Below are 17,975 nucleotides of genomic sequence, written 5' to 3' on the forward strand. Positions count from 1 at the left end.
CTTCTGCCTGCATCACTTTTATTCTTTCAGGGGTTTTTGTTTGCTTTGGTTTTGGTTTTGTTTTGTTGATGGGGATTATTAACCTATGGTTAGGGTATGTTTGTTAAGTGTACCTGCCTCTCCCTCGCCTAACTCCCTCACAAAACTCCCCTGTTTGCTAGCTCCTCTTGCCACTTAGGAGCTGTTTTTTTAAACCTCTTTCTCCCTGAGTTATCCCTGAACCCTTGTCAAGGAATCCTAAATGGATTAGGGATACCATGCTAGATCCTCAGTAGCAAACTCTCAGCCTAGCCCAGCCACTGGCCGCTTAGCTCCGCACACAGTCCTCACTATAAACTACAATCAAGCCAAAAAATGGGTAGCAAGCAAGCGCACAACAGTCAAACTAACAACCAACATACTCACCCCAAGGGGGTCACACAGTCATTGCTCCTTCACCCAGAGAACTCCCTGGCCAAACTCCCCTGATAGCTCCTGTTTGCTAGATCACTTTGCAAAATCTTGACCTTAATCTCTCTGGGTCTGTGTGGAATGATTCCCTGCCTCCCAGGGATGCTGTGAGCATAAATCCATGACTATTTGGGAGGCGCTCAGATACTACAGTGACTCTTAGATTGTAAGACCAGAAGGGATCATGTAGTGTGACCTCCCACATAACATGGGCCACAAAGCAGCTGCTGGAATCACGTGATTATGTGAGAATCTCAGCTTTCATTATCCCCACCCCCACCAAGTTTCTAGCCCTCCTGGTTACAGAGAAAAGCCTGAAATGCGAACCCAGGGCATCTACAAGCTTCAGAAACCAGGATACAATGAGAAAGAACCCAAGGTTTGTACAGCGCCTAACACTATGGGGTCCTGGTCCTTGACTGGGGCTCCTAAGTGCTACCATAATATACCAAATAAATAGCAATAAATATGTACACAGTACCTGGCACAATGGAGTCCAGCCCCATGACTACAGCTCCTAGGCACTACCATAACAAAGCAATTCATAGTAATAAGATTTATTGTTTTGTAAAACACATGATAATTTTTTGAGGCCTGACTGCTGGTTTTTTAACACATCCAGTTGGCAGTACTGCTAACTGATTTTTCCCAATTTTGGCTGGGATTTCAGTGCCTAAATCCTATTGAATATTGGGCTCCTCAGTCCCAGCCATTAACTTCTCTTTCCCCTAATTCAAATGGAATGATCATTTTCAAGAGACTTTTTGGAAAGCTCCATGTCACTTTGGTAAAGGCCAGTTTCTCCTGGTCTTTCCCACGAAAGGACTCGAGATGCTATGCTGTTGGGATAACTAAGTTCTAATTTATTACTACTCATTGAAAGAAAGAGAATAAAATAAAATAAAATAAAAACGGAGCCATCATGACAACTCAATGCACAAAAATTTCAATCCAGTACATTGCATTTCAAAAAAACAAATGGGCACGTTGCTGTTCACAAGCAGTAAAACATTTCCAAGCTGATCAGAAAGTACAGGCAATCAGAGAGACAGTGGGCGCCAGTTACAAAAGCAAATGAGCAGATACAAGAAAATATATAAATCTCAGTTAAATTGTAGTTAAGTAATTACCATCTAATATTTTAGCATTAACTTCTTGTCGGCTGGCAGCCACTCTCACAGGCAGGGGGCAGGTTTCAGCATCTCTGATCCTAGCTGAGGCTTTTATCCCCTCTGGGTATGAGTGCAGTGGAGAGTCATTCTCTGGTTAAATCTCTGTCATCCCCACCCAGCACTCTGTGGCAGATGGGATGGAAGATGCCCAGCTGAATGTCAAGGTCTTCTTCTCCCTCTAGCCTCAGCAATGTGGGTCAGGAAGGGTTCAGGCCTGACCAGGGGGATCATCTCCCCAGCTTCCTTCTTGAATAATACAAAGACCTTCACCTGGAAGAGGTGGGGCCTGGGGTAGGATCAGGACCAGATACATTTGTGTCTCTGTCCCTCAGGGAGATTGTCCTTTTACTTGGAGCTGGTCCAAGGCAGGTCCACCTGCGAGGAGGCACTGAGCTCTCTGTCATGCAGTTATTACAATGCAGAGCCCCAGCCTGCACTCTGGAGCTAGGAGAGGTCTTTGTGGAGCTGTGTGCCCCAGTAATTTCCTGCAGCCGCAGGTTCCACAGGTTAATCACATGCTGCAATAAGGATTCTTCCATGAATAGAATCTCTCATCCCACGCTCATGAGTGTTACTCACACCTATTTCCTCCATCCCCCCCCCCCATCTTCTCTCCTCTGACTCCCTTATTTCCCCTGCTGGATAGGTTGGGCCCAGCAGGTCCCATGAACCGATGATTTAAGAGTTTCTCCCTTTATCTTGTTTGAGTCACTGCTACAGGGAAACTCCCCAAGTCAAGTCTGAGCAGGAGATGGGACAGAAGGGAAGAAACTGTGCATGGGGAAGTGGAGGGAGGCAGGGTTGGGGGCAGAGAGGGAGAATGATATAGGGGCAGCATTTCTCCAATCCTGCCCCTTCCCCCTCATTCTATAACCTCCCAACATTTGATCCTCCACAACCAGAGCTCCCTCCCTCTCTAGTTCCCATCCCCGCATTACCAAACATTCAATCCCATTTCTACCCATCCCAAAGCTGCCTCCCACTCTGGTTCTCATCCCCCCATCCTCAAACACTCAACCCCCCACCCCTCTCCACACACACACGGAGCTCCCTTCAACCTCAGTCCCCATCCATTTCTCTCATAAGAGCCAGGGGCTACCCTTTAGCTCAGTGGAGAACACCAGGAGGAGACCCACCAGACGTCCTGGAAGAATTTGGAAGAAAAGGGGTTATGAAGACACGTCCACTTCCTCACCGTCTCCCCAGAAACAGATCCAGGCAATGGACATGTTAAGAGACAGAAGGCCACTGGGTCTCAGGTGCTCTTGGGAAGGTGTGATATGCCCGACATCCCTGTTCCCAGGCTCGAAGATGAGGGAGACATAGCGAGGGCTGAGGTTCTCCGTTCCTCTTCTGCTGGACCCAGCAGTGGGAGTAGTGTGGACCGCAGGGCATGGGGAGGGGATCTTCAGCCAGGGGCAGGAAGCTACAGGAGGATGGTTCTCTCTCTCTCACCCACCTGAGGTCTGCTAGGCTGGGTGGAGTCAGAGGATCACCAATCATCTTGGGGTCACCTGCTGATGCCCCCTGAATCCAGAGACAGACAGCTGGGTACTTATGCCTCTGATATGCACTGCAGCCAGCCCTCACCAGGGCATCTATAGGGTCTCTCTCCAGTGCAGAGTCTCTGGTGCATAACAAGGATTGAGTTCTCACCCAAGCTTTCCCCTTCAGTCAGGTCACTTATAAGGGTGTCTCCCCAGAGCGGATCCTCTGATGTGACGCAAGCCCTGAGCTCCGGCCACAGCTGGGCATTTATAATGGTTCTCTCTCCTGCATGGAATCTGATAGGCCATAAACTTCTCCTCCACCACTACCACAGTCAGGGCACTTACAGTCTCTGTTTGTTCCACATCAAGCGGCTAGCATGTGCTCTTGCCCCACAGAACACAGAAAAAGACACGGTCCCTGCTTTAAGGAGCTTACAACCTAAGAAACAAAGAGAAGACAGCAGCTCAGACACATGAAGCAGAGAAAGAGGGAAATTTGGCCCTGAGCCCAGAGCTTGCCAGAGGTCCACGAACAAACTGGTGCTTGGACCTCTGGCAGGCCTTGGGTCCAGTATCTCCCCGCTTGACTAGTCACTGGAGCGTAACAGAGCAGGGCAGCGTTTGTTATTAACAAGTAAATAAGTCAAGTTTTTGCAGGTAGTGGAATAGCACAGCTGCACTTCGCAGGGATCTGAAGAAGAGAGGGCAGGACCCTGCTCCACCAGCATGGGGAGGTGTTCCCACTGTAGCATCCATTCCCAGCATCATGACAGAATGCTGGGACAAATCCAGGGGGAGCTGCCAAGCACCAGTGTATCTGCAGGGTTTCTTCTAGCACCCATCACGGTGGTATAATTACAGGTGCTTGGACTTCTGGCAGGCCTTGGAGCCAGTACCTCCTGCTTGACTACTAACTGGAGTGTCACAGAGCATAGCAGCGTTTGTTATTAACAAGTTAATAAGTCAAGCTTTTGCAGGTAGCGGAATAGCACAGCTGCACTTCGCAGGGATCTGAAGAAGAAGAGAGGGCAGGACCCTGCTCCACCAGCATGGGGAGGTGTTCCCGCCGTAGCATCCATTCCCAGCATCATGACAGAACGCTGGGCCATATCCAGGGGGAGCTGCCAAGCACCAGTGTATCTGCAGGGTTTTATCTGGCACCCATCGCGATGGTATCATTGCAGGTGCTCAGGATCACTTCAGGTCTGGCCCAACATGCTCTGAAATTGAGCTAGGCGGCCAGGTCTCTTCCCCCAGAACTTCTATGAACCTGCAAACAGTTTCCTCAGCCAGTTCCTCAGCTGATTTAATTCGCATAACTCCCGTTAAGTCAATGCTGCTCTGCCAGGTTCCAGCAGCTGAGGATCTGTCCCTAAAACTTTATTACTCCCACACTGACTATGAATGCCAGTAAAGATCTGCATGAGAGCAGCTGCCTGTGTATGGGGTTCCCCAGGTGCTTATTCTGCCAGCACTAATTACATGAGTAGTCCCGTGGGAGTCACTGGGCTTGATCCTCAGCTCCGATGCATCAGTTTTACATCAGTGTAACTCCAGTGGGGTTACATCTGATTTACACCAGGGTGAGCGAGAGGGGAACCCGCCCCCAGGACTCCAGTGGGTAATTCCCAATATTTAACACCCACATTTGTACAGGTGTAAATAGCTCCACCAGATGGGAGAAAGGCAGTCAGCAGTCATACCCTGATTCTGCAAACACTCACACACACAAGCAACTCTGTTCACGGTCCCAGTCAGCTTAACGGGGTGACCCAGGTGAGTAAAGTTTACAGTCTCTCTCCAGATATCCAGACTCCATCCACACCCACCCCTGGCTGTTGCTCAGGTCCCTTGGAGCTGCTACTCCAACCTCTGTGCTAGAGCAGCAGGCAGCCCCTTTGCACTAACTCCAGTGTGCCTTCCCACAAAGAGATCAGGGACACCAGCTTACTCAATGTGGTTTTCTGTCCCGCTCTAGTGGTGGATCACATACAGATGTAGGAGCTGCTGCAGCCTTCTGTTCAGCTATCAAAGCCAATTCTTTTAGCTCTGGCAGCACAGCTTTCAGCTCATGCTTTGAGAACCAGAGGCCCAGGGTTCCAGCTGCTGACATCTCATCCAGGGGCCTCATGTTACAACTTGCATGCCTGCAGGGTTGCAGAGCTCAGTGACCCCATATCAGGGATGAATTTCACCCCATGTGTATGAGCGTTTACAGGGTTCGGGCTATATCAGCATCTGCAGTGGCCATAGGTTTCACTAGACACCAATGCCTCCATGCCTTTCGGATCATCAGCTGCGCGCCTGATTCCTCTCATTTATTGTTTCCTCCTTTCCACATTGTCTATTGTTTTGTTTCAGTTGCTTTTATATGATTCGAACCATTGCCTAAAATATTCTCTATTAGTTTTAAAATTTTTTATTCCTTTCTCTGTTTTTATCTTGAACCATTGCCTTGTTTCTATTTAATACACGTTTTCTTTAATTTTCCTCTTCTTGTTGTACGTAATCAGAGTTTAAGGCTAGAAAGGATGACTGAATAAAATAGTCTGACCTCCTGTACATCACAGGCCACCAGCACCCACACGCTAAACCCAACAAAGCCTTTCCTATTTTTTATAACTTTTTAACCTTTTACAGTTTCCTCTTTTTTTTTTTTTCATTTTTTAAAATCTATTTTCTTAGACTCAAACATTTCAAATTTCATTTTTAATACCGTCCAATTCTGGTTTTTATTTCTATTTTAAACCTTTCAGTTACTTTTAATTGTTTAACCCCTTCCAATTCCTTTCTTTAACATTTAATCCTTTCCTAATTTCTTTTAATTTTAACCATTTACAGTTGTATATATATTTTTCAACTCTTCCCTATTTTCTTTTTTAAAACTTTAACCTTTCTTATTTTCTATTTTTTAGGTTTTTTTCCTTTAACCCTTTTTTGTTTTCTTCTTTTCTGATTTTCTTTTAAACTCTTTAGCATTTTTCAGTTGTGGTTAACCCTATCCTTTTCCACTGGTTTTCCAGAAACATCTTTTAACTCTTTGCACTTTTCTTGAATTATTACGATTATTGGGTTTATTCATTTAGGCCCTCAGCCTGCAAACACTAATGCTCATGCTTAGCTTTATGCACTGAGAATCACTCTGCTGATTTCAATGGGACTGTATCAATTAAGCATGTGCTTATATGTTGCAGGATGGGGGCTTTAACCCTTTCCTACTTTCTTGTTTAACTTTTATCCAATGCCCGGATACGCTCCTCTGTTCCCTCCCTATTACACCTTCCAATAAGGAACACAATGGAGAAAATGGGATATGGCCTCTCAGCTAGCATAACCTGGTGTTTGCCCCATTGATGCAGATTTGCACTAACTCAGGCTCTGGCCCAACAGCTGAAGGCCACAGTGGGCACGATTAGGCAGGGGGATGTAGGCAGGAAGATGGAACGAGGGAGTGGGGTGTAGGAGGAGATAAGATCCGAGATGCAGGCTGGAGCAGCCTCATGCAGCCTTGGAGGGGAGGATGAGGGACCTAGCTCAGCAAAGCGCTTGAGTCCCAATGAAATCAATGCTGAAATGGGACAGTCTGTGGGATCAGATGCGAGGGCTACAATACTGCTGCAGGAAGAAGCAAGGATTGGAATCTGGGAGGCGGGTGGTATAGTTGGAGCAGAGAGCAAGGAAGATGGTCAGCGTGGACTGAAGGGATGTGAAGTGGGAAGCAAGGAGGCTGGAAGGCAGTAGGGTGCAGTGGTCATGTTGAGACTGGGCCAGGGAGCAGTGGGAAAGAAAGGGAGGTGCTGTAAGAGGAAGAACTGTTGGGAGCTGAAGACAGCCAGGATGGGGTAGAAGGGAATGGAGAGATTGGAGTCTGCGATAATTCTGAGGGGGTGACTCTAGGCAGACAGGAGGACAGTGGAATTGCCAACAGAGGCAGAGAAAACAGGCTAAGGACAGAGCGGGAGGGAAGTCAGGGAACTGGGATCCTGCTGCGCTGGAGTGAATGCTGGAAAGCCGATGGAAGGAATACGGAGGGATTCTCTACACTTGAAATGCTACAGCAGTGCAGCTATACCACTTCAGTGTAGACACCACCTGCACTGACGGAAGGGGTTCTCCCATCAGGGTAGGCAATCCACCTCCCTGAGAGATGGTAGCTAGGTCGATTGAAGAATTCTTCCATCAACCTAGTGCTGTCTACACTGGGGGTTAGGTCAGCTTAACTACGTCGCTCCAGAGTGCGGATTTTTCACACTCTTGAGCAATATAGCTGGGTCGATCAAACTTTTTAGTATAGACCAGTCCAGGAGAGAGCTAGAGAAAGAGAAATCAAGAACTGAAAGGAGATGGGGACAGATCAAAGGATGAGCAAATGGAACTGGGGTTCAGAAGAGAATTGGGGCAGCATGGGTGGGGGACAGAGGACTCCTACCAGATGGCACTGATTTCTTTCCCTTATCTGAAGTACTTAGCAAAGTTCTGGATGGAGAGAGAGAGAGAGAGAGAGAGAGAGAGAGGAGAAGGCAGTTGGAATATTGATCAGGACTGAAAGCAGAGGCAGGTCAAGAGGCTTTCAATGTAGCTGGTAGAATTTTTTCATTGTGAATAATATTTGTTTTGATTTTAGCTTTCTTCTGTGAATTGGTTGTTCACAAACCAGTCCTGATTCCTACCAATAGATTTATGGAGCCAGTTCTTGAGCTGTCATAAACTGATACCGCTCCATTATTTACCCCAACAAAGACTAGCTGAACACCAGGGCCAATGATTTGTAAATATCAGCAGAATAACCTACGTGAACAATTTATATTCTATGGATTGTTTGCCAGTTGCCTAATTTGACTATACACTACTTTTATGTGTGTCTTTTGTGCCATTGGTCACCTAAGTCACTTGGTATTGTTTCTGCTTCCTGATTGGATGAGTGAAACTTTTGTAAAAAAAGGATATCACACTTTCCAGTGAATATTTTCGAACACACACATATGAATATGAAAATTTGTGGAAAAGTTCTGGATTTGTGAACATTTTCACAAATAAGTTGTAGGCACCTCCAATTAATAAAATTGGCTGAAACTTTTTTTTTAACTGTGAACATTTCAAAAGTATTTTTGTTCTTTTGCTTTTAAAAATAGTTATTGATCATTTTCATTTTTTCTAAATTTTCATAATTTTTTTATAGATTAGTCTTCATTTTTGAAAATCATAATTTTAGAAAATGGAATGTTTGAATCTGAAATGAAAATTTTTTTGACAATGAAAGATTTTTTTTGATTTTGAATAATTACCAGCATTTTACTAAGCCCACCAGTCAAAACTGGCAATGGAAATAAAACAAAATGGAAACCGAAAATGTGAAAAAGTGAAGAAAAAAAAACTCACATCAAAGAACAAGAGTCTAAAATATTTGCAACATTTCTGTAAAAAACAAAATTGAAAAATTTGAAAAAAACAAAAACCCAAATGATTTTGCAAAAATGTTCATTTTTGAAAAAGGACATGTTTTGTCAAAAAATATTCTCTTTAAAAAACCCCTCAAAAACACTGAACAGCTCAACTTGTGAATAACAGTAACATAGAATAATATGATCCCACAAAAGGGAGCAAAATAGAATTTAGCCCATTTGAACACAAACATATTCACAAATCACTTTCTCAGTTGTTCATCTAGCTCTAGGCTATAACCAGGGAGAAGCAGCACTGGATGGTGCCTAGACTGAGGGATGGGTGATGGGCAGAGTTAGGCAAGGAAGATAGTAGAAGAGAATAAGTATTAACCTTCAGTGGAGGAAATATGCATCATCATAGGATATTCTCCAGAGTCCCCCTGCAGCAAGGGAGTTGGAATAGAAGTATAAGCCAGGGTGTGGTGATATAGACAAGAAAGGTTGGACGTGCGAGGGATTCCATGGCTAATGGATTGTAAATAATGAATCTCACACCTCCCAGTGTGAATCTGTAGCGAGATGAGAAAGGGGCTGAGAACATCAAGGAAGGCATAGACAGGAGATCATGAGAGGAACATCAAGCTGGGTAGGCGGTATGCAGGAAGAGGGCTGTATGGAAAGAGGTAACTTGATTACTGGGGAATAAGAATTCAGAGCCCAAGAGGGGCCAGAAAGGGAACAGGGTGTGGCGAGGACCAGGTCAAAAGAGAGTCAAGGAAACTGATCCAGTGCTGCGAGTCAGATGAGGATGTTGGGGACAGGAAGCAAGATGCAGTCATGTTGGATGGGTCACCAGCACGGAAGCTGGAGGCACCAAGAACGGAGGAGCCAGGCATGTGAAGGGCAAGGAGAGGGGAGAGAAGAGGTGGATGGTGTGAATTTCAAAGGAGGAGAAGGAATGGGGAAGGAGGAAAGAGTAGGAAGCCAACTGCACAGCCCTGGGAGCAGGCAGAGTGAGAGGGGTAGCAAAAGGCAGGGCAGAGGGGGCAGATAGGGAGGAGGTGAAGAGGGAGGCAGGCGAGAATTAGGGGGAGCAACGGGGAACGGAGAGGCTGCGGGGGGCGGTTAGTTTATTAGTGACGGGGCCGGGGCCCCAGATGGAGCAGGCGAGGGGAAGGAAGGGTGGGGGAAGGCGCGGGATGGGAAGGACAGGGCCCAGGGCAGATCCAGCGGGTTGTTGGAGAGGGCGGGGATGGAAATGGGCGAGGGAGAGGAAGGGAAAGAGGGCAGGGCGGGGAGGGGGGTGGAGGAGGTGCCCAGTGGGGACGAGAAGGAGGCAGAGGAGAAGGCAGAGGAGGCCTGCAGGGGGTTGCTGGCAGCGGCAGAGACGGAGTTCTTGGAGGTGGAGAGCAGTGAGGGTTTGTCGCCGCCGTGGGTGCGCTGGTGCCGGTTGAGGTGGGAGCTGCGGCTGAAGCACTTCCCGCACTCGGGGCACTTGTAGGGCTTCTCGCCGGTGTGCACGCGCTGGTGGATGGTGAGCTCTGAGCGCTGGATGAAGCTCTTGCCGCACTCGGAGCACTGGTAGGGCTTCTCGCCCAGGTGGATGCGCTGGTGCTTTATGAGGTTGGAGCTGACGCTGAAGCACTTCCCACAGACGTTGCACTTGTAGGGCTTCTCCCCGGTGTGCATGCGCCGGTGCTTGGTCAGGTCCGACTTCTGGATGAAGCCCTTCCCGCAGTCGGGGCACTTGTAGGGCTTCTCGCCCAGGTGGGTGCGCTGGTGCTTGATGAGGTTGGAGCGGACGCTGAAGCTCTTCCCGCAGTCCCCGCACTTGTAGGGCTTCTCGCCGGTGTGCATGCGCCGGTGCTTCACCAGGGCCGAGTTCTGCCCAAAGCTCTTGCCGCACTCGGGGCAGGTGTAGGGCTTCTCGCCCGTCTGCGTGCCCTGGTGCTTGACATTCTCTGCCCGGTAGGTGAAGCTCTTCCCGCACTCCGTGCACTTGTGGGTCCTCTCCGCCACGGGGGCAGGCCTGGCGCGGGAGCCCCACAGGAAGCTCTTCCCGCAGTCAGTGCACTTGCAGGGACGCTCCCCGCTCAGCACGCGGCGCCGCTTGGCGCTGGCCAGGAAGCTCTTCCCGCAGTCAGTGCACTGGCAGGGCTGCTCCGAGCCCAGGTGCACCCGCTGGTGCCGTTCCAGGTGGGAGCTCTGTGAGAAGCTCTTGCCGCAGTCCTCACAGCGGTAGGGCTTCTCGCCCATGTGGATGCGCCGGTGCCGGTCCAGGTGGGAGCTCCAGGCGAAGCTCTTGCCGCAGTCACCGCACTGGTAGGGCTTGCCGGCTGCATGGCTCCGCTGGTGCTGCAGCAGAGAGGCGCTCAGCCCGAAGCTCTTGCCGCACTGCTCGCACTTGTAGGGCTTGTCACCCGCATGGGAACGCCGGTGCTTGGCCAACGTGGCGCTCTTGTTGAAGCCCTTGCCACATTCAGGGCACTGGTAGGGTTTTTCGGCAGCGGCAGCTCCTCCTGCTCCACGCTGGGGCTTGGTGCCGTTGGAGCTGTCGCAGCGACCGCAATCAGTGCACTTGCAGGCCTTCTCCCCACCCAGGTGGGTGCGACGGTGGCGGTCCAAGTGGGAGCTCCAACTGAAGCTCTTCCCACACTCGGGGCAGGTGTAGGGCTTCTCGCCGGTGTGGATGCGCCGGTGGCGCTCCAGGTGTGAGTTCCAGTTGAAGCCCTTGCCGCACTCGTCGCACTTGTAAGGCTTCTCCTCCAGGTGCAGCTTCTGGTGCTTGACCAGGCTGGTGCTGGCACTGAAGCTTTTGCCGCAGACGTTGCACTGGCAGGGCTTGACGCCACCAGTGTGGACCCGCTGGTGCTGGATGAAGGCTGAGCCCACGCTGAAGCTCTTGCCGCAGTCGGCGCACTTGTAGGGCTTCTCGCTGGCGTGGCGGCGCTGGTGGGTGATGAGGGTGGAGCTGAGCCGGAAGCACTTGCCACACTCGTTGCACTTGTAGGGCTTCTCGGCACTGCGCAACCGCGGGCGCTTGTTGAAGCCCGAGCCGAAGCCCAGGCTCTTGCCGCAGTCATGGCACCGGCTGTGCCCCAGCAGGCTCCTCTGGTGGAACTTCTTGAAGCCACGGTGAGCGGATTTTCCCTGCCTCTTGCCTGAAGGTTTCCTTGGCTGCCCTTCCACCTTCTGCGGGCCCTCGCCAGCCTTCCCCACATCAGCGCTCTGGGGAGCACTCCCCTTCGACTTGCCCGGCATTGTCCCCTGGGTGTCCACCTTCTCAAGGCCTCCCTGCTGAGCATCCTCCTCCTCATTCTCACTCACCATCCCATCATCTGCTGGAACAACGAGAGAATCCAGTAACTCCCTGGGTCTAGGAAAGGAAACTTTGGAGAAGGGAATTGGAGAGGGTCTGTCACATATTCAAATACCCATCAACACAATGGAACAGATCAGGAGCCGGCTCTGCCAGACTGCTCCCGTTGCCCCCTCCCATCCCCTGAGACCCTCCCTCCCCCCCAGCTCCCACCCACTGCTTCCCCTCACCTAGCCACCCGCCTCATGACCCGTAATGTCCATTGCAGCAGCCTTTGAGAAACAGGGCCAGATTCTCATAGCTTTACTGAGTAGCACCTTATGCTGCGAACAGTCCCATTAACATTTATGAATCTATGAAGTCAAGACCAGAATGGCCCAATAAATCAGAGAGTCATAGATTCCAAGGCCAGAATGGACCATTGTGATAATCTAGGTTCATCTCCTGTAGAACACAGGCCAGAGAACTTCCCCAAGATACTTCCTAGAGCAGACCTTTTAGAAAAATACCCAATCTTGATTCAAAAATTGTCAGTGATGGACAGTCCACTGCAATCCTTGGTAAATTGTTCCAATGGCTAATTACTCTGACAGTTAAAAATATATGCCTTATTTCCAGTCTGAATCTGTCTGGCTTCATCTCCCATCCATTGGATCGTGTTAGACCTTTCTCTGCTACACTGAAGAGCCCGTTATTAAATATGTTCCCCATGTAGGTACTTATAGACCGATCAAGTCACTCCTTAACCTTCTCTTTGTTAGCTAAATAGCTTGTGCTCCTTGAGTCTATCACTATCAGGCAGGTTTTCTAATCCTTTGACCATTCTTGTGGCTCTTCTCTGAACCCTCTCCAATTTATCAACATCCTTCTTGAATTGTGGGCACCAGAATTGGACACAGTATTCCAGCGGTGTTTTCACCAGTGCCAAATACAGAGGTAAAATAACCTCTCTACTCTACTTGAGATTCCCCTGTTTATGCATCCAAGGACTGCATTAGCCCTTTTGGCTACAGCTTCACACTTGGAACTCATATTCAGCTGATTACCCACCATGACCTCCAAGTCCTTTTCAAGATCACTGCTTCCCAAGATTGAGTCCCCCATCCTGTAAGTATGACCTGCATTCTTTGTTCCTAGACGTATACACTTACATTTAGCCATATTATAACACACAGTTTGCTTGTGCATAGATTCATAGATGTTAAGGCCAGAAGGGCCCATTAAATCATCTAGTATGATCTCCTGTATAATTCCACCCAATTACCCCTGTACTGAATCCTATAACAATTTCACTGGGATCGCTCATGGAGTAAGGTACCATTCAATGTAAGTGTATCATAATCTAGCCCCAAATTCCTGCCACCCAAACTAGCTAGCAGCTCCACTCCTCACCAAAAGCACTGATTAAAGCACATCTGGAGTTTCTATGCCCAGTGATTTTGGATTCACAGGGCTTAACACCAGAAGGGACCGTTGTGATCATCTAGTCTAAACTCTCGTAATATAGGATGGAGGATTTCATCCAGTGATTGCTGTGTCTGGCCCAATCATATATGATGAGATAAATCAAGAGTAGAAAAATGTTGAAGGACTGAGATCACTTCATTTTCTGAATCAGATTGCCCCAGTGAGTTCCCATTTTTGTCTCAGATTGTCCAGAGATTTTTCTACTTGGGCATAAGATCACTTGTATGAAATTCCAGAAGGATCGGTTTAGTCCAGGTGAAGTTAAAGAGTGAGACTAAAATAAGGCTCATTTCACTGAGGCGAGAGTCCCTTCATTGTTAAGTTTGCAACCAGCTTGTATTGTAAGTAGGAAATTCCAATGGAAATTGCGAAAATGAAATATGGAACTATTGTGGAATGGAATGGGATGAGGAACAACTTCCAATTTGCTGAAATTCTCCCCTTTTTTCCTGCCGTTTTCTGGACAGCTCTGGTGGAGCTGTGTGATTTTGCTGGGCACAAACAAACCTTAGCCCTTTCCAAAATTTTCTAAAGGAGCCATTTTTAGTTTTTTCCTGTCAGAAAGTACATATGAAATATTTCAGGAATGCACCGTGTGCCAAGGAGAATTAACTCAAATCATGTGGAAGCAAAAGGAATTTTGATTTACGAGAGGGATCAAAATCACCCTTAGCAATGGGACTGTGGTTGCAACCTTTCCTATGAAGAGACTGTCCTCTTTTTGAGTTAAACACACGCCAACCGAACCAGGGTGAGAACCCCAGCTCCAGAGGTTCTACAAACACAGGCATGTCAGCTATAAAGGAAGAATCCTGCTACATACAGAAATACCTTTGTTTTGTTTAAAAGAAAAGGAGTACTTGTGGCACCTTAGAGACTAACAAATTTATTTGAGCATAAGCTTTCAAGAGCTACAGCTCACTTCATCAGATGCATTCAGTGGAAAATACAGTGGGGAGATTTATATACATAGAGAACATGAAACAATGGGTGTTACCATACACACTGTAACGAGAGTGATCATTTAAGGTGAGCTATTACCAGCAGGAGAGCGGGGGGCGGGGGGGAACCTTTTGTAGTGATAATCAACGTGGGCCATTTCCAGCAGTTGACAAGAACGTATGAGGAACTGGGGGGGGGGGGGGGGAATAAACATGGGGAAATAGTTTTACTTTGTGTAATGACCCATCCACTCCCAGTCTCTATTCAAGCCTAAGTTAATTGTATCCAGTTTGCAAATTAATTCCAATTCACCAGTCTCTTGTTGGAGTCTGTTTTTGAAGTTTTTTTGTCAAAGAATTTCAACTTTTAGGTCTGTAATCGAGTGACCAAAGAGATTGAAGTGTTCTCCAACTGGTTTTTGAATGTTATAATTCTTGACATCTTATCTGTGTCCATTTATTCTTTTACGTAGAGACTGTCCAGTTTGACCAATGTACATGGCAGAGGGGCATTGCTGGCACATGATGGCATATATCACATTGGTAGATGTGCAAGTGAACGAGCCTCTGATAGTGTGGCTGATGTAATTAGGCCCAAGGATGGTGTCCCCTGAATAGATATGGGGACACAGTTGGCAACGGTCTTTGTTGCAAGGAATTGCACCATGATTTCAACAATTTCCATCCCACCATCAACCTCAGCCTGGACCAGTCCACACAAGAGATCCACTTCCGGGACACTATGGTGCTAATAAGAGATGGTCACATAAACATCACCTATACCGGAAACCTACTGACCGCTATTCCTATCTACATGCCTCCAACTTTCATCCAGACCACACCACATGATCCATTGTCTACAGCCAAGCTCTACGATACAACCACATTTGTTCCAATTCCTCAGTCAGAGGTAAACACCTACAAGATCTCTATCAAGCATTCTTACAACTACAATACCCACCTGCTGAAGTGAAGAAACAGTCTCACAGAGCCAGAAGAGTACCCAGAAGTCACCTACTACAGGACAAGCCCAACAAAGAAAATAACAGAACACCACTAGCCATCACCTTCAGCCCCCAACTAAAACCACCCCAACACATCATCAAGGATCTACAACCTATCCTGAAGGACGACCCATCACTCTCACAGATCTTGGGAGACAGGCCAGTCCTTGCTTACAGACAGCCCCCCAGCCTGAAGCAAATACCCATCAGCAACTACATACCACACAACAGAACCACTAACCCAGCAACCTATCCTTGCAACAAAGCCCGTTGCCAACTCTGTCCACATATCTATTCAGGGGACACCATCATAAGGCCTAATCACATCAGCCACACTGTCAGAGGCTCGTTCATCTGCACATCTACCAATGTGATATATGCCATCATTTGCCAGCAATGCCCCTCTGCCATGTATATTGGTCAAACTGGACAGTCTCTACGTAAAAGAATAAATGGACACAGATCAGACGTCAAGAATTATAACATTCAAAAACCAGCTGGAGAACACTTCAATCTCTTTGGTCACTCGATTACAGACCTAAAAGTTGAAATTCTTCAACAAAAAAACTTCAAAAACAAACTCCCACGAGAGACTGCTGAATTGGAATTGATTTGCAAACTGGATACAATTAACTTAGGCTTGAATAGAGACTGGGAGTGGATGGGTCATTACACAAAGTAAAACTATTTCACCATGTTTATTTCCCCCACACACACTGTTCCTCATACGTTCTTGTCAACTGCTGGAAATGGCCCACGTTGATTATCACTACAAAAGCCACCCCCCCCCCCGCTCTCCTGCTGGTAATAGCTCACCTTAAGTGATCACTCTCATTACAGTGTGTATGGTAACATCCATTGTTTCATGTTCTCCATGTATATAAATCTCCCCACTGTATTTTCCACTGAATGCATTCAATGAAGTGAGCTGTAGCTCACGAAAGCTTATGCTCAAATAAATTGGTTAGTCTCTAAGGTGCCACAAGTACTCCTTTTCTTTTTGCGAATACAGACTAACACAGCTGCTACTCTGAATCTTTTGTTTCCTTTGTAAGCTTAAACCAGGTGATAGAGGGTAGTATTCTAGCACACAAATAGAAAGACCCTGATCTTGCAAACATGTATGCACTTGCTTAACTTTAAGCACTTGAGTAGCCCCACCACAAAAATAAAAGTATTTGCAGAGAAACAGCCATAGTGCTCAATCTCACTCTCACCAAAATTAATGGCAAAAACCTCCCCATAATGTTAATGAGAGCATGAGTGAGCCTCTCACTGCTGACAACAGAAACCCTCAACTCTTGAAAGGCAGCAGGATGTGGTGCAAAAGGCACAGGACAGGCAGGCAGGGCTCTCCTGGGTTCTAGTCCTAGCTCTGTGGGCGGTGAGTTGCTGCACCTCTCTCCCCCCTCCCAGCCTTTGTCTGTTTAGACTATAAATGTCTCTCACTATGGAATGTCTCCATGGCAGCCAGAGGTGTGACAGCAGCTCAACTAGACATACCCATGCTGGCTTTAATCTCACCCGCATGGCTAAAAATGAAGACACAGCAGCATGGGCTTTACAAGCAATGTACTAGCGTTGTTAATCCACACTGGGTTCTGTGCTGACCTGGCTTTACTACTATTTTTAGCCATGCTAGCTAGGTTAAAGCTAGTGCAGGTATGCTACCTGTACTGCAGTCGCAACTCTGATTGCAATGTGTGTGTATACAGCACCTGGCACAATGCAGCCCTCTTCTCAGTTGGTAAAACAGACTGTGTTCCCATTTTCCACCAGGCCTGGAGAACCAGCAGCCGAGAAGTTAATGTAAATGTACCACTATCAGGCTCTGATCTCACAGCAGATTCAAGCATGTCTTATCATAATGGAGAGACAAGGTGGGCGAGGTAATATCTTGTATTGGACCAACTTCTGTTGGTGAAAGAGACAAACTTTTGAATTTTCACAGACCTGAAGAAAACCTCTGTGTAGTCCAAGAGCTTTTCTCTCTCCCCAACAGAAGTCGGTCCAATAAAAGATATCACCTCATCCACCTTGTCTCTCCAATATCCTGGGATCCACAAGACTACAACAACACTGTAATGATAAACTAAGCTCAACTTCAAAGAAGAGCTAGCAGAGCCATGTCCCGTTTGAGGCCTGTGGCTGCTGGATTTTATCCATACGGGTTGAAATCCACCCCCATGCAGAGGAAGAGCACATCACGGCCATGCCACGCTCAAGTGGTGCCTAGGCTTTGGGATGGCCCTCCGCCCAGGGGCACATAGGGCTCTGAGAGGGAAAGGAGCACGGGCTCTGCCAGACTGGCCCATCTGCACTGTAACAAAGCGGCAGGATGAACCGGTTACAGAAAGAGAGCCAGGTGCCAGCTGAGGCCTCTGGCAATATCGACAGGCTGCAGCTGCCATGGTTACCATGTGGCAAGAGCACAAACTGAGCCTGTCACAGAGTGCTTGCAAACCCAGCTGATGGGAGCAATGCGGACGGAGTGCAAGAGGCAGGATTGTGAAGTGACACAGAGCAAGAGGCTCGCCTCCAGCAACAGCCTAACCCAGGGGAATTCCGCCCTGCCTGAGCCCAGCATGCGTAGAGCAGGTAACAGGAGTAGAGAAAGAAGGGGCAACAGGAAGGATGGCATTGTAATCATAGCCTAGCCTTCGGGAGAGCTAGATTCAAGTGCCAGCTCTGTCACAGACCTGCTCACTGCCCCTTCATCTCTCTGGGCCTCAGCTCTCCACCTGTAAT

The 17,975-nt window shown here is 47.9% G+C and overlaps 1 protein-coding gene across 5 annotated transcripts in view; it reads right to left on the bottom strand.

Annotated features, from left to right (window-relative positions):
- Positions 1-8,626: 8,626 nt before the first annotated feature.
- LOC311530340 (uncharacterized protein) overlaps positions 8,627-17,975 on the bottom strand; it is a 37,221-nt gene continuing 27,872 nt past the window's right edge. For 3 of the 5 annotated variants that reach the window (XM_084646808.1, XM_084646807.1, XM_084646809.1), the window contains exon 4: positions 8,627-11,885. In XM_084646808.1, coding sequence (XP_084502934.1) covers positions 9,622-11,885 — 2,264 coding nt within the window. In that variant the 3' untranslated portion in view covers positions 8,627-9,621. The remainder of the gene's footprint in view (positions 11,886-17,975) is intronic. The other 2 variants (XM_084646811.1, XM_084646810.1) reach the window with 2 other exon arrangements.

The sequence above is a fragment of the Lepidochelys olivacea genome, assembly GCF_965140295.1.
Source record: "Lepidochelys olivacea isolate rLepOli2 genome assembly, chromosome: 14".
NCBI lineage: Eukaryota > Metazoa > Chordata > Testudines > Cheloniidae > Lepidochelys > Lepidochelys olivacea.